Source organism: Lonchura striata, chromosome 6 (genome assembly GCF_046129695.1).
Source record: "Lonchura striata isolate bLonStr1 chromosome 6, bLonStr1.mat, whole genome shotgun sequence".
NCBI classification, from domain to species: Eukaryota; Metazoa; Chordata; class Aves; order Passeriformes; family Estrildidae; genus Lonchura; species Lonchura striata.
This window is the reverse complement of record NC_134608.1, coordinates 32,937,526-32,965,179: the sequence shown is the minus strand read 5'-3', so window position 1 is coordinate 32,965,179 and position 27,654 is coordinate 32,937,526. Positions and strand designations below refer to the sequence as shown.

Below are 27,654 nucleotides of genomic sequence, written 5' to 3'. Positions count from 1 at the left end.
AGAGAGCTTGGCCAGCCTGGGGTATCAGGGATTGGCCAGGGCAGAGGGCACCAGCCATTAGCACATGGTGTGTGCACTCACTCTGCCATGTCCAGCCTCCTGAGGCAGTAAGATACCACCAGTTCTTGGTATAAAACAGGCAATATACTCCTGTATGTCACCATATATTCCTATAAGGCATTGCTGCATGTGAAGTAGCTCACTTAATGATGGCCTGATGCCTGAATAACATATTTTGTGTGCCGGCAGCTATCATTAGAAATGCTTGAGGCCACAGTACATGTACAGGTTGGTGTTCTCTGGTCAGGAGCTTATTGCACTAGTTTGGTTTTCACCTCTGTCATGGCACCAACCTCATGTCCTGGGGCTGCCTACCACGAGTGAAGGGTGCTCGATCCGGAGCTTCGGACGGACCGCCAGCCTCGCAGGGCTGCAGTGGCTGCAAGGGCAGCGTGCTTCTGTATCATCTCCTCGCCCGGCTGCTCCGCGGAAAATGCCGCTGCCTTGGTGGTCTGGGGGTTTCGATAGCATCAGCTCCGAGATCTGGGATATGACTGCAAGCCAGACCTCAGGAAACTCGGTGACAGTCCCTGAGGTGCAAGGTGGGCGGAGAGGGAGATGTCACCGCCCGGGCCAGAGCGCGGCTGCCACTCTTTTGCCCCGGGCCGCCCAGGCATCCAGCGCTGCCCGCCCCACCTGCCTCGCCGCTGAGCCCGGGAAGGGGTTAAAAGCCCGGGGCGGCTGATGTCAGTTCCTGCGCTCCTCGGGAGGGCCGTGTCTGATATTTGAGCCGTGCTCTCCCGCCCTAAGGAAACCGGGGAGGGAATGGTAAAGTGCTGAATGGGACGGGAGCCGTGCCGGGCACCTGCCTGCCGCCCGGCACCGCGCAGCCGCCCGCGGCCAGGGCCGGCCCCGCCGCGCCGCGGGTCGGGAGCCCCGGGACGCCGCCGGCCGCGCCCGTCCTGCCCCGCCGGGCAGGGCCCCCCGCGCCGGCCAAGGTGAGCGCGGGTGGGGACGCGCCCCGGGGCCCGGCGGGAGAGAGGGCTGCCGGGGGCTCTGGAGGGCCGGTCAGCGCGGGGATGGCTGGCACAGCCTTTCGCCCCGGCTCGGCTTTCTTCGAAGGTGACCGTAAGGGGACTGGCGGGAACATTCCGGAGCTGATGGTGTGGCATCTCTGTTAACTGAGGTTTGCTTTCTCTCTGGGACATGGAAGAAGTGGGGGGAGGAATGGCCACACGAAGGGGGAGATGCAGCCCAAGAAGTAAATGTCTGTAAGCTCAGCGGTCTCTTCTGGCTTCCTGGTGAGCTTCGGTGTGCGGGGCAAGACCTCCGCAGGTAGAAGGGCACAACTGGGAGCCTTCTTCCTTGCCTCCAGGCACTTTTGCTAGCGAGCCACCTGCGCGGATGTAGAGGGGAAATTCTTCCCTGCTCCCTCCCAACCCAGGCTCGCAACAAACCTTTTCCTTGCCCTTTCCGCAGCTTTTTGTATAATTTTCTCCCCTGCCTCCCCCTCCCCCCACGCCTCTCTCCACCCCATGCCCTGCACATATCAGGCCGCACTCCTGAGTGAGAAATGACTGCGTGGCTGAGCAATTCCAATGGCCTCAGCTAAAAAGCTGAGGGGTGAGACGAGTATGAGGTAGAAAGTGAGGGGATTTCCCTGCTGAGTTTTGCCCATCGCCTGTACTGCTGACCCCCTTGATGCCAATTGAGTGACATGGGAAGACATCTCTTCCCTTTCATGTTACATTTATTACTTTTCTACTGGTTCCTTTTGTAGTAAGATGGTAGCTGAAAGGTAGAGCTGTATTCAGCTCTGGTGTTCAGACACCAGTGCTTTTTACGAGCGTGTGCTAAGAACTGCAGTCCCCCTGTGCTGTGAATCCCCTATGACAGCCTGCGTAAATCTGTTGCTGAGCCGAGCAGACATATCTGGAATATGGAAATAGTGCTTCACTTGTCTTTATCGTTTGTATTGCATAAACAAAGCTGCATTTACTTGAATTTGTATCTGTACCTGAAAGACTTCACACTGATTGATTGTTTTGGCTTTTTGGGTGGAAGTGTACAAAGTCTCTTAAGTGTTTTGATTTCTACTTCTGGATTCACCTACACCTGGAAAATCAGCTGATTGTAGTCTAAAAACACAAAGAAAAAACCCCAAACATGTGACATCCTGATTTAAATTTCAGCTTCATTAGAATTACAACTGGATATGGCCATTCCAAGTAAATATGATCATATTTATTTTGGATATGGCATTTAGGGTAAGAACTGTCTCTGATGCTGGTCAAAACTTACAGATATATGCATGAGACTTCTAATTTTGACTGCATTTAGCAGGTGGTTGAGTAATTTTTCCCCCCACTGAGTTTTAAGGACTTTTTATCTGCCATTATTGTCACTGACAGTTGTTGGATACTAAACACTGAAAATCAAGCTGCTCTTTAAGAAGTGGCTGTATGCATTTAAGAATGATGTTTTGAAAATTTCAGCTGTCTTCTATGTTCCAAATCCCTAAAATAAGAGTACTGTCTCTGCAAATATCTGGCTCACACCTTCTTCTTATGCATAAGGGAAAAAAGAGACAGTTTTATATAAATATGTCCTTATAAATTCTTTATCTGATATGAAAAGGACCAATATCTGGGAGAGGAAGGAGAGTCAAAGAATGTTCTGAGAAAAAGATGGTTAAGACTTACTAAAAAGGACATCTGAAATGGCAGATCCTATGGCTGTGATTTAAAATCAGTCTGTCAATATTAGGTTGATCTTGTAATTCACAGAGTACAACTTAACTGCTTATGTTCAGAAGAACAGGGGAGATGGAACAATGTATTTTAATGGTAAATGAAAATGCAGAATAAGTTTTGTAAATAAAGTTGTACTCTAGAGATAAATATTAGACATTGTGATACAGTATCTTTCTCTGGAAATGTGTAAGGTTTTTGCTAGGTGGAAAAGCTATAATTCTAATCTCTAGTCTTCAGAACTCATTTGGCATGATGACATATGAGGAAGTTATTAGCTTAAGTGGAGGAGATGGGGATTAATAGAAGAATGGTAAGATAGACAAATGACAAAAGAGAATGTGGCAACACAGTGCTGTAGAGGGGGTGGTTAGATGGTAGGTATGTTACTGGTAGAATTAACTACTGACACAGGGGATTATTCTTATGACACAAAATCACACGTTAGAAGTAGTAACAAAGTGGGCACCAAATCTGGAAGAGCACTCTTTAAAATTAGTAGAGGAGGAAAAGTTCAGTTGCATAAACAGTAAAACTTCCAGCTATCCCAAAACAAACCATGCCTTTTAAATATTAGTGATCCATAAAAATACTGCCTGTAATTAAAAATATAATGTATAGTTATACTAATCAATTACAGGGTTACCATGGGCATGTTGAATTTTGCAATCACAGAATGGTTCAGAATGGTCCAATTTCCATATTCAAACAGGGCCAACCAAGAACACATTGCACAGTATTGCATCCAGATAGTTCTTGAATATCTCCAGTGAGGAGTCTCCACAACCTCTCTGGGCAACTTGTTCCAGTGCTCAGTCACCTGCACAATAGAAAACTTCTTCCTTATGTTCAAATGAAAGGTACTGTGCATCAGTTTCTGCCCTTTGCCTCTTGTCTTATTGTGTGGTACCACAATGGCCTGTAGCACAGAGAAGTTCATCTTTCAGAGATCTGGCACAGAGCTGAGCTTTAATAATCTGTTCCAGTCCATTTGTAGTTACCCTCCTGCTCTCCCGCATCTGCCATTTAAAAAGGAAAAGTCAGCTGAGATTCCTCTGTTCCAGTTGTGTCAGCTTGTCTGTGAATGTCAACCACTAGTGCAATACGGTTGTAAAAAAATGCAAATGCAATCAGATGAGGCATTGCCTGTGAGAGGGGAAGTGCTAAATGCCTTTACACGAGGCTTTGTTGTGGGTGCATGCTGCCTTTCAGATGCAGTTCTGGTCACCCATGGCTATGAAAGGGAGTGAGAAGAACCAGCTCTTTTATATGATGTGCATTGAAGCTGGAACAGGTGCAGAAGGAGAGCAGGGAGCTTTTCTTATGAGACTGAAGGAGCCCCTTGTCTCTAACCTTGCAAATTGAGGTCCTTAAGGAAAAGCTTTTGATATCTATAAAGGTATCAAGGGGTAAATATGAGGGAGGAAAAAAACTCTAGCTAAACTGAAGGGTAATAATCTACAAACATTAACAGACACAAGCTGGTTATGATAATGTTTATGCTGGTAATTGGAAGGCAGCTCATAAGAGACATGAGGTTCTAGAATAATAGGAATAGTGGGAGAACTGCCAGCATGGTTCTGGGGAAGGGCAGTGTTTATGTATGAAAGGGATTATAAAATCCAGTAGTCTGTAGTGATAAAGAATAAACTGTAATGATTCAGGACACCTATCCCATCCTAGACCCCCTATTCAGAACAAGGGATTTTAGTTCAACCAGAAGTTATGGTCTGTGTGGAAAATTACTTTTGCTTTAGCATAAGTTGTTTGGTACGTCAGTTTCACTTTGCTTTGTGTCATTAGAGTCCATCCCATTCATTTGTATGTCCTCTTCAGATTTAAACTTTATTAATAAAAAACTAAAACTTGTATGAAAGCTACATAAAAATACAAAACATACACTTGTATGAAAGAGAACAGAATTTCATTTGAGAGCTGAATTATTATTTGTGTCCAAAACAGTGTTAGCTATAAACAAAGTTAATAGTATTGTAGGATCCTTCCATGACTTAGTGCACTCCTTTAGCTTGGGAAGGACTGATAGCACTACCTTACAGGGAAACATTGCAGTGTTGAAAAGTGTACCAAAGGTAACTTGGTTAAATGCCTGGGAAGGAGTTAAGGCTAGAGATCAGAGCAGTGTGCTGGATGGGCTGTGCAAAAAGATGGCCTCTATTTCTGTAAAGCAGTAAGTGCCCTTCTTGCAGGAAAGTGGCCTTCTTTCTATTGTGGAGTGTTTTCAGTGCTGCAGTACTGCACATGAATATGCCTTTTTTTATTACTGAAACCTACCTTCTGGAATAGTATTTCACAAGTCATTGGTAGACAACCTGCTGTCTGGGAAACTTTCTATTACTGAACAAAGCAACCTGAACATAAAATAACTCACAGGTAATGTTTATAGACAAAGGGTATAAAATGTCTCTTCCTTAACTCGAAACATCAGACATATAGCTGGATAGAGGGGCTTGTGTTAGGTATATTCATAATCTTATGTATACTCACAGTAATTTGAATCTCAAGTCTTACATGCAAAACATGCACCAGGTAGCCTAACAAGTGGATACAACTGGAGGGACATCTTAAACTTTTCCTCTCTGCAGAAAAAGGCAGATGTAAGGGCAGTGAGGCTGAATGACTGTTGCCTTCTTGCAAATCCTGGACTGTTCCTTCATCTGTCGCTGTTTGGGACTTGTGAGTTTGCCTGTGAGCTGGTGAGAAGTTACTTTAACAAGTAAGGATTTAATTGTTCTGATGAAGCTGAGCTAAAAGCTGTTCTAACTTTGTAAATGTTGTTACTTTTTGATAATACAGCTGGCTGCTGGACTGAACACACTGAGTTGACCTTTTTGTTCATGAATACCTGAATTTGGTTAAGAACATCTATTGCCTAGGTTTTTTGGGTCTTTTACTGTAAGTATCTGAAATGTCTAAACTGTTACTGAGTAGAAAAATAAAAGATCTTCAAAAACTACAACTTTCTCTACTTGATGGGGCTGTATGTATTTCTTGATGTCTGCAAGGACTTTAGTAGAACAAACAGCATGTTTTGTCTTTAGCTCAAACTTATTCCTGTATGGATTCTCTTTGTTTTAACAGAGCAATTGTTTAGAGACTGGGGCACTTCCACTCTTACTGTCAACTGACTGTATCAAGTAATTAGGGATTGTGAACCATTGCTTAATACATCACATCATCTTAACACAGTCTGTATGAGATAAGGCACTGGTGACTCAAGCTGAAAATGTGTGTGTGATACCTGAGGCAGGAGGTTTTAGTGACCTGAGAGTTTACAGCCATACTGGAACAAAGGATGCAGGAGTAAAAAATACTCCTAATCTCTGGGTAAAGACTGAGCAAGATTGTAAGGGTCGCAGTAAGATTGTTTCTGGAATATACAGTATAATGCATTAGTAAATTATTTACTCATTCTAAAGGTAAACGTTTATCCATTAAGAGTGACCTCTGGCAGAGGGCAATATCAGTGACTCAGGGTAGTACTATTTCATCTTTTGCTTGGAGAAGAAATGGCCTTTGTTACCAGTCCTGTAAGAGGCACCAAGGAAAACTAGGCACAGAGGTGATAAGTTTGTCCTTCTAAAATACATACTTTTTTTCCCCCTTCGATTCTGTAGGATTTTTAGAGCACCTCAGACGACATCCTAAATGGATGATTAACATCACAATGGCAGAACTCACAGTGGAGAATGGCAGCTCTATGGACTGGCAAAAGCGATGCCTTGTGTTGGAATCCCAGCTCTTCAAATTCCGCTTGCAGGCAAGCAAGATCCGAGAGCTGTTAGCTGAGAAGGTGAGGCAGAGGTGGCTTCTTCTACTTTACAATGAGTTATGACACAAAAGCAATAAATCTGCAAATGCCAAGCTATCCAATATATCTGTTAACTTGCAGTGAGGATTTCTTCCTTGATTACAGTACATGTTTGCTCTCTGCTTTATCAGTTGAGTTGCAGAGATGCCTGTCATAGTGGTGTAAAGTGGCATAGTAAGAATGAGCCTTGTTTACTGCAAAATCACCAAGTATTTGGACTCCAGTGGAAAACACTGTACCAGCAAGATTCTGGATATCTGAAATGACTGAGACAACACCAGAGCAAATATGGATATTTTGGGTAAGAACAGCAGAATCATGACTTGGCTGGCAGCAGAAAAGCTTGAAGGAGTAAAAATGATGCTGTAATGTTGAAAGCCCAGATAGGGGGACGTGTATTGCCATAGTGTTAGAATAACACTTCATAACCAGTCAAAACATTATGGGGATACTGAAGAGCAAGGCCAGATATTTTGAGATTTGGTTGTTAGAAACTTACATGTCATCTGTGGTTTTAGAGACATCTCCTACTAATGTCTTTCAAGTGTCCTCGGCTGAGTTTGTTTGCATTCTAGAGGAGAAAAATGGTAAAGATCTAAGGATTCTATTAGAGTTTTGGGCTTTTTGCTCGTTTTGTTGTGGTGTAAATTTTTTGTGGTTTTTGTTAACCTTAAATGGTGTTGTTTTTCAATTACATTTAAAGCTTTTTCACTAAATTTGTATGAAGTCCAAATTTGTAGTTTGCGTGGGGGTCCTGCTTTTTTTCAAAATGTTGCTTATGTTATGACAGTTCAGTCCAAGATTGCTCAGATATTCAATTACTATAGGAAGGTGAGAACGGTTTTGCTAATGAAGTCAAAATCTGTACAGCTGACTGCAGTGCACTATACCCAATGACAGATATGTTCTAAACTCACTTTTGCTGCATTCTGTATTATGTAACTTCTATGTGTATATTCTTGTTTGTTGGTTTTGGATGTAAAAACATCCAGATGACAGCTACTTGAGAGTGATGTTTTCATCCCTGCTTTTTCTGTAAATTACTGTAGGTAATTTCCACCATTGACATATATTGCAGGAGACATTTTTTCCACCCTTCATATTCTAAGGAATTGTGCAATTCTAAGCAGCTTCTTCATCTCTTCAAATTAGTTTCTGAGATGGACCTTAGTGATTACTTACCTTGAAAAACATTGTAGAGTCCATTTAGATAAAGGCACATTAAAAAAAGAATAATGTATAGATGTGGAACAGGTCTGGTAAAGACAACCAGTATTCATATGCAGTATTTGTAAGTTTGCTGAATTATGACATTTGTGTCCTTGTGCTTTATTAATTTCTGCTTTGAGAAACTTTCGACTACCCACACATGAGACAAGCCCACCTACCAGACTTCCTCATTGGAGAACAGACTTGCCAGATATATTTTGACTATCTCTTTAGGGAAGTTTGTGGGTCATTTCAGAGAATTAATTTTTCATCTGCTTCAGGGGCCTGGCTATCATTTGTCCAGCCTTTTAGTCAAAGTGATGTTCCCTTTGCTAAGATTAAGGAGTAGCTTGGTTCAGTGATCAGGTTATTCTGTAACTACTTGTATAGTGTTGTTGTGGCTTCATTTGAAGGGTCAAAGAGCTACCAGGATTGCAATTCTTAACTCCAAATGTCATGTGGGAAGGGGAGAGCCTCAGCAGGAATAGCTCCAGCAGGCTCTCCTGCTGCAGGTGGACTCAGACACACAGTGCTTATGCTGAACACTCCTCTTGGGAAGTGTCCTGGGCCTCTGATTCCCAGCTGGTCTGTAATGACTTGCTCAGAGACCTTCCTTCCCTTCTCCTCAGTCACCATAGGACACCCCAGCCAGTCACAGCACCAGGGGCTCCTGTCTGTGCTGCATCCTTCTCACCCTCAGGTGGATAGTCATGCAGAACTGAAGGAGGTCCTTGGTTTATGTCTAGTGATGGCAGCTTCAGGGATTTTGTCATAGATTTTATAGCAACTGTGATTTTTAAGGCTTTTTTTCCTCATTATGATAATGAAGAGATGCAGATTTACTGGAGAGTCCTGCATTTCAAGTAAGGTTTTTTGGGGCATTGAGAGGGGATGATCTTGGAAAAACATGAAGTCTGTACTGTTTGAAGCTGTGTGCCAACCTGTGGTAAACATTGTCTTGAGATCCTCCCAGTATGGTTTGCAGTAACAGGAAATTTTTTTTTTTTAATGCTTTTAGATGGTGAGAGTGAAGAGCAATGTTAACAGGGGTGTGATACTTGCTCACCAGCTAGGTTATGGATGTGGAACTGACTGAAGGGCTTGAAAACCTGATTCCCAAGACAGGTTTTACTATTTTAACTCACAAAAAACCCAACCACTCATGCCTGGCACTGGTAGTACAATGTGCTCTAACAGTTTAAATACTTGGGATTTTAAAAATCCGCTTAGATTGAATAATCTAGATCACTGTTCAGGACATGGGAAATTTAAAACCCAGTGGTTTCACTGCCAGTGCCCTAGTTCACATGGTGTGAACTTCCACATTGATAGCCTGGTCTCAGCTACTGAACAGAGCCACCCAAACTGCACAGAGCCTGGCTGGGGATTGGTGTGGCAGAAGAGACTTGGCCCTGGTATCCCAGATAAAGCTCTGCCATCCTGCTGGACCCCACAGGGCATGAGACCCCCGAGTCCTGCCTTGTAGACATTAGCAGGGATTGCTTTGGAAACAGGCAGTTGTTTTCACCCTGATTTTCTTGTACACACTCAAGGAAAAGGGATACTCCTCTGTTGGTGAGTGGCATAGCAGGCCGTTGCCTCGGCAGCAAGTTGACCTGGTTAAGAGTGAGCCCTGGAACAGAACAGCAGGAGAAAAATGAAGCTTAGAGGTATAGGAACTTTTTTCACTCAATTTTATGTTGCCTCTTTTGAGCCATCAGGAGAGGGAAAGCCTGTGTGAATGGCTGATGGGAAGATCTTTTGCAGTTTTCAGAAGGGCTATCTGGGTAACTTAACCTGCTTCTGTCTTATTTCAATAAACAATGAACATTTGGAAAAAGGATCTTTTGTCTCATTCAAGCATGGCTATTCAACTAGTCCTGTTTTTCCCATACAAGCTGTCTGGGCTAGTGCTTGAAAGAAGAGTTCCGTGCAGTTCTCTTGGTTATTAATTTTTTTGTGTGACTTGGGTCACAGTGCTTAAATTGTAAAGCATTTTGTCAAATTATGCATTTTGAATGAAAGGACCCATGTAAATACCAAGCATTATTATTAATTCATTGAGAGATTTGAAAGACCCTTACAAGCATGTATGTATTAAATCTGAATGTGCTCCAGTGAGAGTGCTGACACTGGGGATGAGTGAAATAATGACTTCATGTACACGAGGAACACAGCAGTTATTTAACAGTTCATAGTAGGACAGCTCAACAATGTAGTACAGGAAATTAAGACAAATACAAGTTCATTTAAGGCTACAGAGGGAATTAGGGTGACAAAAGTAATTAATTTGGCTGGAACTTAGCCAGGTCACCCTGCTTGCACAAGTTTCATAACTTTTTGGTGATCAGGAATGGTCCCAACATAGATTCTCTGTCCTGATCAAGATCCGTAACTCCTAGCAATGCAAAGCAACTGCTTTGGAATGACAAGGAGTTCTTCTGTAAAAACAGTGCTGTCTTCTTAAAATGACCTGAGTCTTTCATGGAGATTGCTCACCTTGTGGAAGACTAAATTATTAGTTTAAGAGGATAGCTTGGTAAAAAGGCCCAGAATTTCATCTGTCCTGTGAACGTAGACCCTGTCAATTAATCAGAAAACTAGGAGAGACCATTGATTCTGAAACTACTGTCTTAAACACTCTTTGTTTCACAAAGCATGGTATGTCTCCCCAGTAGTCATGTTTAGCATCTTTCTCTTGCCAATATATTTTGCTGCTACCTGTCTGTGGTGATGACTGTCCAGAGACCAATAGATAAATGCATGGGTACATCACTATTCTGAAGGGGACTCATACTTGCGTAGCACAAACCCCTGCTATTTGTGTTAGATTGCTTTGAGCTCAGTCTTCAAGAAGGCTCTTTGGTCAGAGCCGCTTTGTATGGCTGCAGTCCTCTGTGGCATCTCTCTGTTCCTCTGCCAAAGAAGCATCCTTGATTTGGATATTAAGTTACAGAGACTGTTGTATTTGATTGTTCCACTTAAAAAGCAAACATGAGAAGTATCATGCTAAATGTAGCAGGTTTTGATCTTCGTGGTTTTAGTTTATATCATTGCTTCTATAGTTGCATGACTACTGAGGTGCCTACATGTATGTGCCTTTTGATACGTTTGCTGGTAGGGGTCAGTCTGCTCTTGTATCAGTGAGCATGTATGGAAAGAAGACTTGTCTTGCTGCCGTATGAAGGAAGGCAAACGGAAACAGGGGAATGCTGCCATGTCCATTCTGGGTGATCAGCCCAAGAGGAATAAGTCTGTTTTCAGATATATTGCTTTGGTCCTGTTAGTAACCAACCTGAATACTTGGCTCCAGTGCTTTATCAAAAACGCATTGGAGAGAAAAGGAGCTTAGTTCCCTTTATAGTTTTTCTTCTTTAAGCATGAGTCTTTTAATCTTCTGAAGATTCTTCTGTGTCATTCTTTCAATTGTAAAGAATAAGTAGGTGCTGCAAATTCCATGAAGCATTCCTCAAATTTTGCAACTTGGTGGATAAAACTTAGTGTCAATGACTTTATATTACTGGGCTTAAATCTGAGACCCATTGAAGCAGGCCAGGTGAAGTTGACCTTGGCAAACATCAAATGAGTCAGTAGGTTGCTATTTAAAGAAAAATTTAAAACAAAACCAACAACCAAAAAAAAAAAGAAAAGCTCACCAAAAAATCCCCCAAACCAAACACCACCCACCAAAAAAACAAAAAAGGGGCTGTACTGGTACATTATTAGAAGAACCCCAGGTACATCTGAATTTTATGAGAATGAAGTAACTTACAAACATTCAGGATAAAATTCAATTTAATGTTCTTTGATAGCAGCAATGTTCAGATGTTGAATCACATAATTGTCAGTTTTCAAAGCTCTTTAAAAAGAAAAGAAGCACAGGAAAATTAAAATCATTGTTAATCTTGTCAGTTATGAGTCTATGATACTTTGGAAGCCAAAGCAAAGTATTCAGTGGTTATCATGTGGCATCATAGAGAACCTGCTGTGAGCTTTCCAAGATATATTCATTTTTATTTACCAATGTGAGTGAATTGTAGCTGAAATAAGATCAGGGAAAATGGTGCGCTGTAGACAGGCTCCTTGCAGGGGCAGCCCATGGTGTGTGAATTGTAGAGATGAGGTCAAGACTTTGGAAGTATTCCTTTGACCCATGTAATGAAAGATGAAGCTCACTAATGAGAAAATGGTTCCGGTGTATTCAAAGTAAGGCAGAAGACTGGAAAAGGTCAAAGGCTTTTTTTTTCTGGTCAAAGCTGTCCAGTTAACTCAAAATATGCCAAAGATCTGTAAGGTTGAACAAGTGCTGAGTAAAAGATGAATTTTCAGGTGTTGTTAATTTATTTTCTTTCTTTCCCCCTCTTCTTTCTTTTCTGTCTCTGAAGATGCAGGAACTGGAACAGAGAGTGATAGAAGCAGAGCAAAGAGCTGAGGATGCAGAGAAACAGGTAAGAGATTCTTTAATGGTGGCTCTAGTACAAGTCCAGCAGTTAACTCACTCTAAATTCCTTCCAGTCTAGCATACAGACAGCAATCTGCAGTGCTATGCCCTGCTAGGGAAACACTGATTTACAGTGGTGAATGGATTTTTTGGTCTACTTCCCAGTCTGTGAGCCTTAGCTGTGAGTAGGTGCCTGAGTATGTTGAACCCTAAGTGAAAACAAGCACATTACACCTTCCTGTCAGCTTCACAGCCTTTATACCCTCATCCATGATAGGCATGCTTGGTTGTGGAAAAGGAAGGGGATGATGTACCTCAGGATTAGATTGCAAAGATAAGGCTGATTGGAAGGTTCTCAGGAAACAAATACTTAAGAGTACTGGTGAGGATTTGTCTACAAGTAGAGAAGGTTCTGTGAAAGAAGTAGGTTTTGCAGACACACCCTTATCACTTGTTTTGGACTTTTTAGTAATTACTGCTCTGGCTCAGGAGTCCATGGAGAAAAACAGTAAAAGCTGTATTAATTGTCTATTTCTGTAATCATCTAAAAATTAGGCATATTGTCTAAACTAGTTCTTCTATCATTCTTGAATAATGGAGAAGGGGAGAGAGGCTTACTTCAGCTTGTGAACAGGCTATAGAGAATAATAGACCTTTGAGAAGCAGACATTCTGTACGCTAAGGAGTATTATAGAAACAAAAGGGCCAAAATGGGCCAGGTGGTTTGGGCTCTTGGATCACTGCAGATCACTGCTGAAGGTAAGGCTTGAAGTGAATGAGCTCCCTCCAGCTGGACAAGAGCTGCAGGACTGAGCACTAAGTCATAGGTTGAAGGGCAGAACTAAAAGCTGCACAGCCAAGAATGACTGTCAAAGATTATTTCAGAAGTGAAGGACTGAATAGGCAGTATTATAAGTGCTGGGAGACATATCACCTGGGAATCAAGAACTTGGAGTACCTGGAAAGATATTATGTCTTCAGAACATAATTTTCCCCACCTGTATGATATTGACATCAAATTGATTTTTTTACTGGCCAGCTTAATTCTAGGAAAGATGCTATGTCTTGACACTGTGCTATTGGCTTCTATGCTAGACCAGCAACTTCCAGTGAAGAACAAGAGTTGTTCTCAAGAGCGGTATCAGTACGTTCACACCCAACCAAGACAGGTAAAGGTAACACAAATACAGGCAAAAGTGACAGCTATGACAACACTATCAGGAAATACAGTGATTGCCACTGGCCAGTGAAGGCTTCATACTATAGCGGACACCTCAATGACAGGAGCAGAGTGCCCAGGATATGATACGATGCAATGATAGCAAGGGACAGAATGGAGAACAAGTCAAATCCAGGTCCAAGAATGGGCAAGAAAGGGAGAACTTGGCTGGGAAGGTGTAGCAGAAATGAGGATTGCCTTCACTCACCTGCCACCAGCAGTTCTGTAGCCATATGTTGGCTGGTCCTAAAGACTAGCAACCCTCAGTGTTTGCCTTTCCAGCAGCCTTATCCACATCCAGAGATAAGTGTTCCTAGAGAAATGTTACATTGCTGCCTGACAGCCTGAAGAAGTGACAGCATAAGAGTAGGACCATTCCCTTCCACTAATGAGTACATTCACCATGAATGAGAGGCAGCCAACAAATGAGAGGGCTCCACATCAAGTGCAAAATCCCTTGTTATCTTTCTCTCCAGGAGTCTGGGGTTTTGGATTTGTTAATTCAATGGACTCCCTGTAGCTGCCAACCTCAATTAAGGAAATCACATGTTTGCAGTCCCCTTGCTGAGCCCTCTAGTACAGAGTCAGCATTTGGGCATCAGACAGGAAGGAGGGGCCATTTCTTTTTACTATAATCGCCCTAAACTCTAATGAAAGCACATCCGACTCAGCAGGCTCAGTTTTCTGGCTCGGATGTTGAGCGCTTACCTTTCTGATTCAGTATGAGGAAGAGGCAGTTTGCTTCTCTGCCTAATACAGGCAGACAGGAGGACAAAACACAGCTTCTGCAAGTATGAAGTGTAGACTGCTCAACAGAGCGTGACAAAACCTCTTGCACAGACTCTGTGAAGCGCTCACATTGCTCCCTGTGTTCTGTCTTTCCGGTTCTAAGTTCATCCTAAATTTATGGTATTTGGAGTTGGTTTCTTTGCAGATTTAGCTTATTTGAGGTGTGTTGGGACCAGACATTTTCCCATCATCAAATGCTGCAATTAGTACATTTGAGTTAAATTGAAGGGATTCCATTCATCTTTAGAAATTAAGGCTTGTAATAGAATGAAGTAATAATAAAATGGTGTAGTGTTACAGAGTGGCATTATTGAGAGACAAAGGTTTTGAACAAAGCAAAGAGATTTTAAAAATTTGCTAAAAACCAGAAATGCTTCAGTAGCCACTGGATTTTAGTGGATTGAAACTTTGTCTGTAGTGAAGGAGCACTACAGTGATCTTTCTCTTGCTGAGATGAAGAAGTCTTGACACTGACAGGAGCTCAAAAACGGCAAATCTTTTGAAATATCAAACATTGTAACTCCTTAGCAGTCTGGAAAAAAGACTTGGCAGAAAGACAGGAGTTGCCATAACAATGTCTTAAGCTGGGGATAGGAGGATGAAGGGTCTCCATAGTACATTTTCCTGTAGAAATTTTAATCTGAAGCAAATGGCCAGGGGTTTGTGGTATATGCCTTGGTAGTGAATGAGGTAAAAAACTGGGCATGATACTACAAAGGAGAAAGGTGGGATGCACCATGTCCATATGTGTATGGAGACTATGGTGCCTGTATGGTGTCTTTAATTAATAATTTGATTGTAATATCTTACAAGCCATGATGCATTTATCTGCTTATAGTTCAGTTTGCATCTGTTACTGCTTCAGAATTACAAATGAATGGACAATGTTCCTTCCACAAATGTGGATATGAACTAAGTGTGACCTGAAGGATGTTGTGGTTTTTGATGCTTTATTTTTCCTTTCCTGACTTGAAAAATAAGAAACCCACAAATATTCTCACTGATTTTCATTCTCGTACCAATACACAAGCAGTTCCTTGATTTACATTGGTTTGTTTTGGTGGTGTTTGGGTTTATTCAATTTCCTTCTGATTACCATTACAGGTCAGAGTTATGGAAGAGAAGATAAAACTTGCTGATGTGAAGACTGGTGAATCTGACAGCACCATGCAAAAGAAATACCAGGAGCTGATGTGTACAATGCAAGGAAAGGAGGATCTGATCAATAAATTAGAGACACAGCTAGCAAAACAGGTAGGGAGTTTTTCTACAGGGAGGCCTGTAGGTTTCATTAGTTAGAGGGGTTTTGTAATGTATACCTCAAAGATAGGGACTATGTGTCATTAAAAGTTAGTCTTTCAGTTGCCTCCAGATCAGCTATAAGATAATGCTGTCCAAGATTTAGTTTTGCTTTCAAACCAGAATAGATGCCCAGCCCAGTGTAAGATCTTCTCTTTCCTTTTCAGACAAAACATCCACTCAGCTTCAGCAGCCCATGTCTCTTCATTATTGGAGATCAGTCAATGTGCCTAAAGGACTTCCTTATGTTAGTGCTGAGACCCCACATTATAATGCTACAGTCTGGTCACAGTGTTTCTCTGGCTTTTTGGCATAGCGATTGCTTTGCAAAACCATCTCTGACTCTGTTCGTGCTGCTTCTTGGGAAGGGTCTTTTCCCAATCTTCAGCAGTCCTCTAGCATAGTTCATCTCTTGTTCAGATGTCATTATAAAAGAGCAACTGTTTCTCAGGATAGTTCTTAGTCTCTTTCAGTTGGTGGAAGGAAGGTACTACAGTTACAGCAGGGCTTGTATTTCAGTCCTAGTAAAGGCCTTGCCCTGTGGTTTTTATAGCATGAGAAATGAGGTATTCTTATGTGTTGCTAAGTAAATAACTTAAATAGAAGTAAAATTTTACAAAAAAATTACTTGGCCATTTGAGTTACATTGAACTAATTGCCCCCTATTTCAAGGGCTGTTAGTAGAAATCTTGTTCCAGCAACAAGAGATAAAATGACCTTCTAGAAATGAAAGCCAAAGCTTGGCAATTCCAGACAAGAAATACTCGTTATCAGAGTCACTGGTTTAATTTCAGAATGGCATGAGATGGTGGCAGGGCTAGAAGGTTACTAAGGGTCCCTGTAAGGCATCCTGTTTGTTTTCACTGGGATGGGAAGAGCCATGGAGTTCAGAGCATCATTAAGAGAACACTGAGGTCATGTCTGGGCCACACAATAGTGTGTGGGACACAAAGAATCTCTAATTGCTTTTGGAACTTAAAGCACAATAACTGTATCTATAGCTGCTGTGCCTGAGTGAATTGGTTGTGCTTAGAGCCAGGGCTTACTGTGCATGGTGACAATGCTGTCATCGTGTCACTGTTCTGCTTTATACCCCTAAATAAAGTCTTGACATTGCACTTCACCATATAATGTACTAATCTGAATCTTTCACCTCTTGGACCGTGTTCTAGGACAAGTCCAGATCAGATTCAAAGCCAGCTCCCATGTGATGGACATTCAGAGATGGTAGACCTACTATATGTGCCAGATCATTTCAGACCTGTAGGCACATCTAGTATTCTAACTCTTGCAGAGGTTGAGACTTGATGATTAGGACATGCACAGTCATATAAAATAAATAAATCTTCTTGAAGCATCTGAGTTGATTGCTTTTATTTCATTATGCTCATGTTACAGCTGCCTATAATGCTGCTAGGGCCTGTTTTAAAGTCAGTAAACATGCTTGAATAAGAGCCCTTAAATGTGCAGTTGTAGTGATAAATAGCATATGGTGATTAAAAGTGATGTGAAAATGTGGGGAATTTTGTGGATTCTATTCATCAGTGTGAAAAATTTAAATTGGGGGGAAGGACTGATGTTTTTTATAATTATAATTACTGGTATTTTTTTTTTTACTTCAGAAAAAACAATAGAACATGTAAACCACCAACTGCTACCAGAAGGCATTATCTTTGCCCCCTAACTGTAGAAGCCAGAGGAGATGTACCATACAGCATATTGTCCTCCTCTCTTCCTCCCTCTGTTGCTCCTGGAACTGATTTCTTCTTGCAATTGTTTAAATCATTATGTAAATAGGAGAGATTTCAGTGATGTTGCTTCTGATGAAGCCACACAGAAGATAAAACAGAAAGCTTCAGGTGATCATAGTGTTAATTCAGCATCTTTCAAAGGAAATTTCCAGAAAAGTTAAAAACACAGCTGAGAAAACACAGCTGCAAAAAATGATGTAGTAATATTACCCAAGCAGATACTTGGGGGAACAATGGTCATTGTGGAAATTGACAGTATTGCCATAACACCTTTTTGTGGACTAGAACCTGTTCTAATGTAAACACACAACTACTTATAGCATCTGAAATCCACCTAGCAGATCCTAGGCATGATCTTGATGTTTTTCAAGGTCAGGTTGTGGAGGTTTTTTTTTTAAATTTGCTTTCTCTATGAGAATATTGTGTGTGTGTGTGTCTGTGTGTGTTAAATATGTTGTTGGTATTTGCATCTCGTGCACCTTGAAAAATTCCGCTCTGCACTCGTGCTTACAGCAACTGAATCCCTTTTGCTTGGAATGTTTGATATTTTATTAATCAGTTATAGGCACTGCTTAATTCTTATTAGCTTTGGCAAAAATGTGTGTGTAGGCTGGGGGGACACTACAGATGCTCAACAGCAAACAGCGACATTGCAAAACCATCTGAAACAGAAGTTGCAGACTCTACTCAAACTATGGTAGGGCTGTTACCTGACCTTGATTTTGCTATTCCACAGAAAACTTTTGAAACAAGCCTCTGAATTTAACTCTAGGGACCATGTAAGACAAATTAGAGCTTGATTTTTTTTTCAGAGGCCAGCTGAAAAATTTTATGCAAGTAGCAGTCTTAAATATTACATTTGGAATGGGAGCTTTTGTGTTTCAGTCACTCTTGATGCCGTAACTCACTGAGAATAGTTAGTTGTACTCTACTAATGCATCGAATGTTGGGTTTGGTTTTTTGGCACAGAAGCAGCTGAGGACTGAGGAAGCCAAAATTGTTCAAGAGAAAGCTGCCAAGATCAAAGAGTGGGTAACATTTAAGCTCAGGGAGGTAAGTTTCTGGCTTTCTGACAGGTTTTCAAGGCATATAAGTACAGTGGCTGCACTGTCAGAGGGTTCCTATGTAGGACAACAGTTCGGGGACAGTCAGTCTGCCACAGGGGCAGTCTGCTTGTTTGGCCCTGCACATACTCAGTTGTGGGGCTGGGGTCATCACTCTTAGCAAGGGCTATTCACTTTTTTGGGCAAACTATAAATGACTGTAAAGTCACCAGTGCGCAAAAGCAGTTTCTGAAGATTGACTAGTCACAAGTGGCTTTCATCTAGCTTTCTTTTACCTTTCTGTCTTTCATCTGGATGAAGTTTCTGTTCCTGTGTGACAGAATACCTGTTACACAAACATGTCCTTTGCTCTTCTGACTAATGCTGTTTTCCTATTACCCAGTATTTTTTATCTCTAACCTCTCTGTTCTATCCATCCTGTGGATTTATGCCTCTATCTGGTCCTATCCTCTAGAAAAACAAAGACAGCAGTGGGTCAGCATGCAGTTTTAAAGATGGAGTAGTAGTTTTCAGCTGGGGGTGGGCAGCCTGGTCTTTTATTCCAAGTTAAAAACATGTATTTCCAAGTTTATGACAGAAAGGGAATTCATTGGAGTTGGGAGAAGCAGTCTTTGTGGGCACTGATTATGTTATGATGTGACTTTGTAATGTCATTAGATTGCCTAGATAATCCACTGAACTGCTCTGCTGCTTCTCTTCCCTGTGTGAGATAACTTAAGGTGCATTTAGGTTACTTACTGGTGCAGCACAAAGGAGGAAGCAGAGGGTTTGATTTGGTGTGGCCTGCTGTGAACCCAGGACCATACACTTGCACTGTGTCTTTACTGGCAATGAGGTTTGTGCCAGATGCTGATTCCAGGTGCATAGCATGCACAAGTGGATCACTGCCGGCTGGAGAGCTTGGCATCTGTGTTACCAGTGGGTTACTCAAGACAGCACCACAGGTGGTTCCTTCAAGAGGAAAATCTGTCTGGGTGTACCATTGCTGTGTTTAAAAATGGATGGTGAGACTCTTCAAGTAAAGGCATAAGGCAAATTTGCAAAGAGTCTCTCATGCCCTAATTGGAAATGTAAATGCACCTTTAATGTTGATTTGGTTTTTCCTTTTTTTCTTTGCTCCTCTGGATCCATGGGATCTTCTTTTACTACATTCAGGGTGAGATGGTACAAATGCTCCTTCTGGATAATGTTTTTTTGATTCTCTCTTTCATGAGTGTTATTTCTGCAACAGGAGTAAATGACTAGCCATAGCAGGGGAGTAAATCTAAAGACATATTTGAGAAGTGCCAATAGTTCATATAGAGAATATTTTGCTGTTTGAGAAAGCACAGCAAAGTATTTTAAGTGGGTTGTCTAGTGTTGTTGCTGATTAAAAGGATTCAAGGTGACTGATAAACTCACCCTTTTTTTTCCCTTGTTAAGAAACTTAAAAGTAATAAAGATGAAGGCATGTTCTGCGTAGTGGATCACATGTGCTCACAATTTTGCATTATGTTTCCTTTTTTATTATTCTTCTTTCATAGCTTGAGCTAGAAAATTATCACCTGAAAAATTGTAATCAGAAACTGATGGAGCAAATTGAAGCTCTTCAGGATACATTGCAAGGTAAATGTGTTCAGCTGACACTGCAGCCTAGTAACCACCACAAGAGTGGAAGTTGGCATTCCTGGGTTGTATTCTTAAGTTTGTCACAAATTAAAACTTGTGACAGCAGGCAGTAGAATGGCTCTGTTCCATAGTTGGGTCTATATTTAAGATGGGAATAACATGCTTATCTGCCTTAACTCTTGATTTTTTTCCCACCAACAATCAACAATTCAGTGTAGACTCCTTTTTTTTTTTTTTTTTTTTTTTTTTTTTTTTTTTTGTTAGAATCTACATTTGCCATTAAAATAAGCCACTAAGCTCCTGAGTTGGAAGCATTCATTGAAATATTAGTAGAACTCTCCATTCACTGATGTGTTTCAGTGTATCTCCATGTGTGAATTCTCATCCACACAGAACCTCTGCTGGCATGTGCACTGAGTAACAGGATGAACCAAGGCAGCAGCTCTGTGGTCTGCCTTTAAGATCTGGGCTCCTCTGTGCCATCAGGTTGGGTTGGAGAAAGCTCCTTATGGTGTTTTGGGTTTTTGCAGTTCTTTGGTAACTGTATGGAAAACTTTGGTCTCCAGACTTGGATTCAGCACCTTTTGTTGTAACCAACTTTGAAAAAGAAACTCTCTTACTTTTTTTTAATTTTTATTTTTTAATTAAAAAAAAAAAAAATTGTTTGGTCACAGTAAGATGAGCTAGTTTCCAGAACTTCACTGGGCATGTGGGTAGGGGACATTTCTTTCCTGCAGAAGTCTTTCTGGCATTCATATTATTCCACAGCAAGGGACTAGGGCAAAATTCCTTCTAAATCCCACCACATTTCTAGTGAAGTGCTTTATGACTGGGTTTTTCTCATCCCCTCTGGCTCTGACTGTTCACAAAAAGCAAATGCCTGGTAAGCTGCGTTAATAATCTGGTATTAAGTGTGCCCTGGATCCCAGCTCTCTGGGCAGTAAACAGCACTGCCCTCTCCTCTTATCCCTCACTAGTCTCAGTTTGCCAGGCTGAAATCAGAGGCCTCTGCAGAGAGACAAATCTCTTCTTTCTTGCTGTGCTAATAGTAACAGCTTCTTCTTAATCTCCTGTCACATCTAGGAAGCTGCAGAAATACCAGTAATATTTAAAATGAATGGTGTCTTTTCAGTCTACACTAATGATTTACCTTTGGGTCAGGGGAAAATATGTGCCAGGATTTGTGTGTGCCATTGTTATGTGTTAGCTTTGCTAACATTCAGTTCCTTGTGAATTAAGTGCCAAGGTCATGCTCTCATGATTGTCTTTTTCTCAGCTGTTTCCAAGAGCCGGTTTCATCCTCTCAGCTGTCAACAGTAATTTATTCTGCTGTTTGCTCTTCCCTCTGTAACTTTGTGTCTTCATTTTGTTTCTATTTCCTTGTCAATCCCACGGATGGTTAAGCAATACCCATAGAATTTGATATTCAGGCAGCATTTTCAGCAATAGCTGTGCAGAGTCACGCTTGCCCATATTTTGCAATTTCCAAAGCATCTAATGATTTGGTTCTTTTTCAGTCAGGCTGAAATAAATATAAATGCCAAGGTCAATCAAACATCCTCTGCCATTCGAAGTTTTACCCCCACTTTTTTATATTCTAAAGCTGCTATTTGGTGGAAATTGTAGAATTGAGATAATCTTTAATAATTACAGAAAGGAAGAAAGTATAATAAGTGTAAAGTGTAAGTACTAAGTAGAAAGAACAAAGGGGTAATCTAGTATCTATCTTTTATGTCATCCTCTAACATAGCAACTGAAAGGGCAGGGAAAGAACTAAAAAAGATTTTACAACAAAACTATATTATAAAACATCATGACATAAAGCACTGCGTGAGTCATATATCACAAAAGGAAAACAAAAAGCTCTAGGGAAATTCTTGAAAAGTGAGTAAACTCCTCAGTTGCTGTGATGTTTAAGAAGGTCTCCATATCTTTGCTGGAAGCCCCATCTAGCCCCCGGGAATGCCTAGAATCATACCAGATTATTTTATGAGTTAAATCATCGTAGGTCCACTAAAAGCAAAACCTATGCTAAGCAGTGTTCTGGCCACTTTGTTGTATTTGCAAAGTGTTGTGTGGATAGGTGCACTTCTTTCTCATGTATTAAGAGAGGAGGCATAGTTTTATAGATAAGAATAAAAACTCCTATATTGCATTAGACTGAAAGCTTGCCTAGGCCAGTATCCCATCTCCTGGTTGGCTGTTCACATTCCAGGAAGGACCATACAAAATAATGCAAGTAAAGCTGTCCTTCTTTCTATATACACTTCCAGCTTCTGCGCTCAGTAGTTTAGGAAGTTCCTTGGCCAGAATTTCTGTACTATTGATACATTACTTTTTCTGGCCTGTCTGCAGCATTGTGTTTGCTTTTTTGTCTGGGGAAAAAATCTTCCTTCTGTAAACTTCAAATGTGCTGCCTAATTTCATTGGGAACTCCTTAATCTCACTTTTGTCAGAAACAGTGATTAATAATTTCCTATTCATATATTCTGTGCTATTCCAAATTATAAATGTATAATTGTGCCCAGCCATCTGTTCTGTATAGTCCTAAACAGGCCAGGATGCTATTGAAATACAACTAAATGTACACTAGGAAGCAACACTGAAGACATTGAAGTGTTTGAATGCCTTAACCATATGTTCTCCTTCCTTGTAGATATGACCAACATTCCTCCCTTTGAATCCCTTTGCTGTGATTCCCTGAAGCCCCAAGCATCACAGGCCTCTTTTGCTGAGAAGATAGAGAAGAAATCTGTTCTCCTTGCACCTGGTTTAAGAGAGGTGTGTCAGACAGGACCTTCCAAACATGTCCTCTCTTCAGCAAACATAGTCTTTGCCAATGACACCTTTACTGAGAATGGAGAGGATAAATCTCTGCTTTCCCAGAGCATGCTGAAGCTCATATCTGACCAATCAAGCTGGAATCTCTCCACAGAGAAAAATGTATTTCCAACCATAAGTTCTGAACATGGTTTAGGGTGCTCTGGTCCCATATCACTGGACACTCCAGCTGAGACCACAAGAATTCTTGAGGCTTTGACCTTCCAATCACCTTTGGAAGGAAACTGTAGCACTGTGAGCACATTGCAACAAGTGGGTTTGGACAGCACCCGCTTCTCTGATGATCTGAGTGCTAGATTCCATTCCCACCAGCTGGACTCCTCTTCCTCAGCAGAAATAATGAGCATGCTTGAGGGCCATCTCCAAACTGCTGTGCCACCTTTGGTTGTGTCAACATCAGCTGTTACAGCACATTCCTTCTTTCCAGGGAGGGAGTGCAGCCTTGGGAGTAGTATGACGTTTCCAAAAATACGAACACCCAATACACCAAGAGACAGTATCCAGCTAGCCAAGAGACATCACAGCCAACCACAGTCAGGGGCTAATTCTTTCCATCAGGTAAAGCAGTTAGAGACTAGCACTTTCCAGCCCATAACAGACCCTCCAGTTGGCTGTGGGCATGTGGAGGAGACAGACATTGATGATGATGGAGTAATGGAGAAGATGGAGACAGAATGTGGCCTGCTGAGGGGAGAAGCTGGAATGTGTGAGGGAATGTACCACTTACCTACAGAGCAAAGAGAAGCTGTGAGTTCTGAGTCTGGCACACTTGACCCGGGATGTAAACCTCCCACACCACCGCTGCACCGATTCCCATCATGGGTAAGAAATGCACATATGAGAAGTGCTTCTTATCTTTTATCTTTGTGCCCAGTAGTTAGGCTACAACACTTCTTGGTCTCAAGGAATTGTCACCTGTGGGTATCACAGGTTACATTCCTGAGCCACCAAGTCAGACAGTTCCACATCATGGGGCATGCTGGTTCCGTTGACAATTTTTTTTCTCTATTTATCTTTATAAGGGGAAAAAGATCTATTGAAAAAAACAGTACATAAGAATCATAGGAATAAAAATGAAAGTCAGAATGTACTGCATTGTGGTTTATCATGATATTGGTCATGAAAAGTTAATCCTTAGTTCTGTTGTCATGTGATTAAGATAGAAAAATGAATCCTAAATGCAGTGGACCGGACCGGATAGCTCCAGATGGAGAAAAAGCTATGGATACTAGAATAGATACATGGATTAGATCTCAGCATTCCTGTCTCATGGTATTCTCCTGCTGTTAGGAAAATTTTGTGAAAACCTTTGGTAAAGTGAATATACATGTCCTGTTGTTTTTTCTTACAGTTACTTCAGTCAGATAGATTAATTGGTTTTTAGTCCTAGAATTGTTTAGGATGGAAAAAGCAGCCTTCTACTCATCCACTGAGCAGGTCACTTGTCATAGAAAGAGAGATCAGGTTGGTCAAGCAGGACCTGCCTTTCACAGACCCATGCTGTGTGAGCCAGGTCCCCTGGCTGTCCTGCATGTGTTGTGTGATGGTGCTCAGGATAGTCTGCTCCATGAGCTTCCCCAGCACCAAGGTCAGGGTGACAGGCCTGTAGTTCCTCCTCTGGCCCTTGTAGATGGTGCCACGTTTGCCAGGTTCCGTCACCTGGGACCTCCCCGGGCTGCAGGTAACTGATGGGCAGTGGCTCAGTGAGCTCTTCTGACAGCTCCCTCAGGACCCTTGGGTGGATCCCACCTGGCCCTGCAGACCTGTGTGTGTCTAGGTGGCAAAGCAGGTCACTGGGCATTTCGCCTTGGCTTATGGGGGCTTCATTCTGCTCCCCATCCACGTCTTCCAGATCAGGGGGCTGGCTGCTTGGAGAATGGCTGGTTTTACCATCAGACTGAACAAAGAAGGCATTGAGTACCTCGGCCTTTTCCTCATCCTTTGTCACTGTTTCCCACTCATATCCAATGAAGGATGGAGATTCTATTTTTGTTTCTAATGTATTTATAGAAGTCTTTTCTTGTCTTTTACTGCAGTAGCCAGGTGAAGGTCTAGTTGGGCTTTGGTCCTCCTCATTTTTTGCTTGCATAACTTCATGGTGTGTTTGTAGCCCTCCTGAGTCACCTGTCCCTTCATCTAAAGATTGCAAACTTTGAGTTCAGCCAAAGCTCTCTAATCAGACAGGCTGGTGTTCCTCATTGTCTCATCTTTCAACACATGGGGTTGACCTGCTCCTGCACTTAAAGATTTTCTTCTTGAAGAATGTTCAGTCTTGCTGGATTCTTTGTCCATCAGGACTGACTCCCAAGGGACTCCATCAACCAGGTTCCTAAACAGGCCAAACTGACAAATCTGGTAGAAATCAATGTAGTATCAAAAGAGACAATTCTGTTTTCATTTGCTTTTTTAAAGGCATGGGCAAACAAATGGTTTACTGATACTGCTAAGTCAAGCAGTCATTATTAATTCTTATGTCTTATAAATTTTTTGGTGTACTTGACTTTTCAATCTTAGGTGCTTTCATGTATATGTATTATGTATGTTATTTCATAGTGAATTTTGCTTGTACGCTTTAAGGAGCACCAAGAGGTTTCCTAGCTTTGGGGTTTATCCATATGACACTAGTTGTTGTCTTAGTCAACTCTGCATCTAGATACAGAGTTGGATTCCCCCTCTGGAATTTTTATTAATTCATGAAGCACTTTGAGATCCTTTGAACTGAAAGCTCTGTATGTTGTTGTAACTGAGACAAAGGCTTATTGAGATCATTCCAAGCATTTCCTTCATTCCCTTATTATGGAATGGGCATCCTTTGCAGCTGATGACTCAATTAATTGTTCTAGTATAGGGCTAGGGCTGTTCTTAATTAATTTTAATGCATTGTTAATAATTTGGAAAAAAAACCATCTCATTCCAAAGCGTGATACAGTAGGATGTCACCTCTGTAGCTGGGAATTTGCACACAGTAACATGCTTCCATTAATGGTCATTCACACAACATATGGTGGAATTCAGCTATCTTTGTTAGAGAGCCCCTCCCTTCTGCCCAAAGGAGTGACTGTGGTGTGATTCTGTGGCATGGGCATTTCTGTTGGTAAGAATTACATTTTTGCCTGGTCACTGTTGTTCATGATATTATTGTTCCAGGAGAGCCGAATCTATGCTGTGGCCAAGTCTGGCATGAGGCTGTCTGAAGTGGCCATGGGGAATGATACTTCCAGCTGCTGTAAGTTCTGGACTAGATCTATCCTTAAAGGGAGTTCATGGTGATAGTGTGGGACCTGAGCTTCTGGCTGCTCACATTTCTTTATTTCCTTGCCTGTTTTCAAAGTAAATTTGATTCATAGATAGCCTCGATAAAGGAAGGGAGGAGGATAATACCTGATTTTGGGGATGGTTGGTGCTGGGCTGTTTGTGTCTCTACATTCAGGGACATCTTCAGGGATTACATTATCTCCTCCATCAGTTTTGCAGCTAGTCTTCTACTGTTGTGTGTCTGTGACCTGTTTTTACTCTTCTGATTCACCCATCACCTTTGCCTGTTAGGGCTTTTTTTCTGTTTGTACAGGGTACACCAGATTGACATTGTCCCATGGGGAGCACTGGGTGGGTAAGGTGTCTTAAAGACTAAATGAAGGGAACATTGCAGATCTGTTTTGGAATTGTATGGAATTAATAATGCATCTCCTAGCCTTTCTGAAGCCAGACTGTCCAGGATGGCAGCTCTCCATGTGCTTATCCATTAAAACCTCCTCCTTTTCACCAGTTTATATTATTTGCTCCCTTGCTTTCTCTCTGAATTTCCCTAGTTTCCAATTTCTCGTGTTCAACTTCTGGGCCATTTACCTATCTCATCTACAGAAATGTCACAGTGCCAGTCTACACTACGCTGAAGGGGGTAAGGAGTTACCTCACTTTTCCTGTTGTGGAAAGCATGGTTCAGGGCTGCTAGTAATTTGAGACAAAACAGGATGGAACTGCACAGTGAAGGAAAGAAGATTAGAGAATGTCAGGAAGTACTGGACATCAAAAGAATGCAGAAAGAGTAGCAAATGTTAAATATATTTAAGATCACAGAACATTGCAACAAGTTTTAGTCCAGGAAGTTGCAGTGTGCACTATGAAACCTTGAGGTGACAGTGGGTGTAGCCTAAGGAATGAAATGGAACATAAGGCTTGTGGAAGAGTAGGAGGGTGTAACCAGAGGAGATACAAACAGATCAGACTGGAGAGTCCAGCTTGGAAGTTCTCAGACTAGAAGGGGAGGAACTGAGGAACCCTAGGGCAGAAGTGGGAAAGGCAGTGTGAAAATGAAGCGCATGCGTTACTCTGTCTCTTGATTGAGGAGGGATTGTCCTGAGGAAACTCTTCTCTCACACACTAACCATTCAGGTCTGTTTTCCAGAAAGCCACACAGATCAGCAATGTGCCTTTCTTAGATGAGTCTTCAGGCTCTGATGATGACTGTGGCTCCCATGCCAGCTTCAGGACTTCTATTGCTGGATGTGAGACCAGGAAAGCTAGCATGCCAGGCAGCCCTCGGGCTGTGAAGAGAGGTAAAGTGGGAGTATTGCTACTGGGCAGGATGAACTCTGTCATCAGAGCCAAGATGTCCTGAGCAGCATCATGAGTGACAGGCAAATGCTCAGCCAGTGTTGTTTACAAGGAGTTCTCCCAGAATGTGTGCAGACATCAACAGTAGAAACAGTAGAAATATGTTCTTGTAGATGATTTTTACTGCTGATAGAGCTCCATTCAGGCAATTGCTAAACTAAGATTGTGGGAAGGATTGCCCTCCCAAATCCATTACATATCTAGTCATCCATACCTTTGCTGTGGCTTCTCCTTGGAACC

The 27,654-nt window shown here is 41.8% G+C and overlaps 1 protein-coding gene across 1 annotated transcript in view; it reads left to right on the top strand.

Moving 5' to 3' along the window:
• Positions 1 to 946: 946 nt before the first annotated feature.
• PLEKHH1 (pleckstrin homology, MyTH4 and FERM domain containing H1) overlaps positions 947 to 27,654 on the top strand; it is a 49,644-nt gene continuing 22,936 nt past the window's right edge. The window contains exons 1-10 of the mRNA XM_031505005.2: positions 947 to 998; positions 6,386 to 6,561; positions 12,174 to 12,236; positions 15,342 to 15,491; positions 18,257 to 18,340; positions 19,875 to 19,956; positions 22,616 to 23,622; positions 25,948 to 26,026; positions 26,610 to 26,698; positions 27,206 to 27,356. Of these exons, the coding sequence (XP_031360865.2) occupies positions 6,421 to 6,561; positions 12,174 to 12,236; positions 15,342 to 15,491; positions 18,257 to 18,340; positions 19,875 to 19,956; positions 22,616 to 23,622; positions 25,948 to 26,026; positions 26,610 to 26,698; positions 27,206 to 27,356 (1,846 nt within the window). The 5' untranslated portion in view covers positions 947 to 998; positions 6,386 to 6,420. The remainder of the gene's footprint in view (positions 999 to 6,385; positions 6,562 to 12,173; positions 12,237 to 15,341; positions 15,492 to 18,256; positions 18,341 to 19,874; positions 19,957 to 22,615; positions 23,623 to 25,947; positions 26,027 to 26,609; positions 26,699 to 27,205; positions 27,357 to 27,654) is intronic.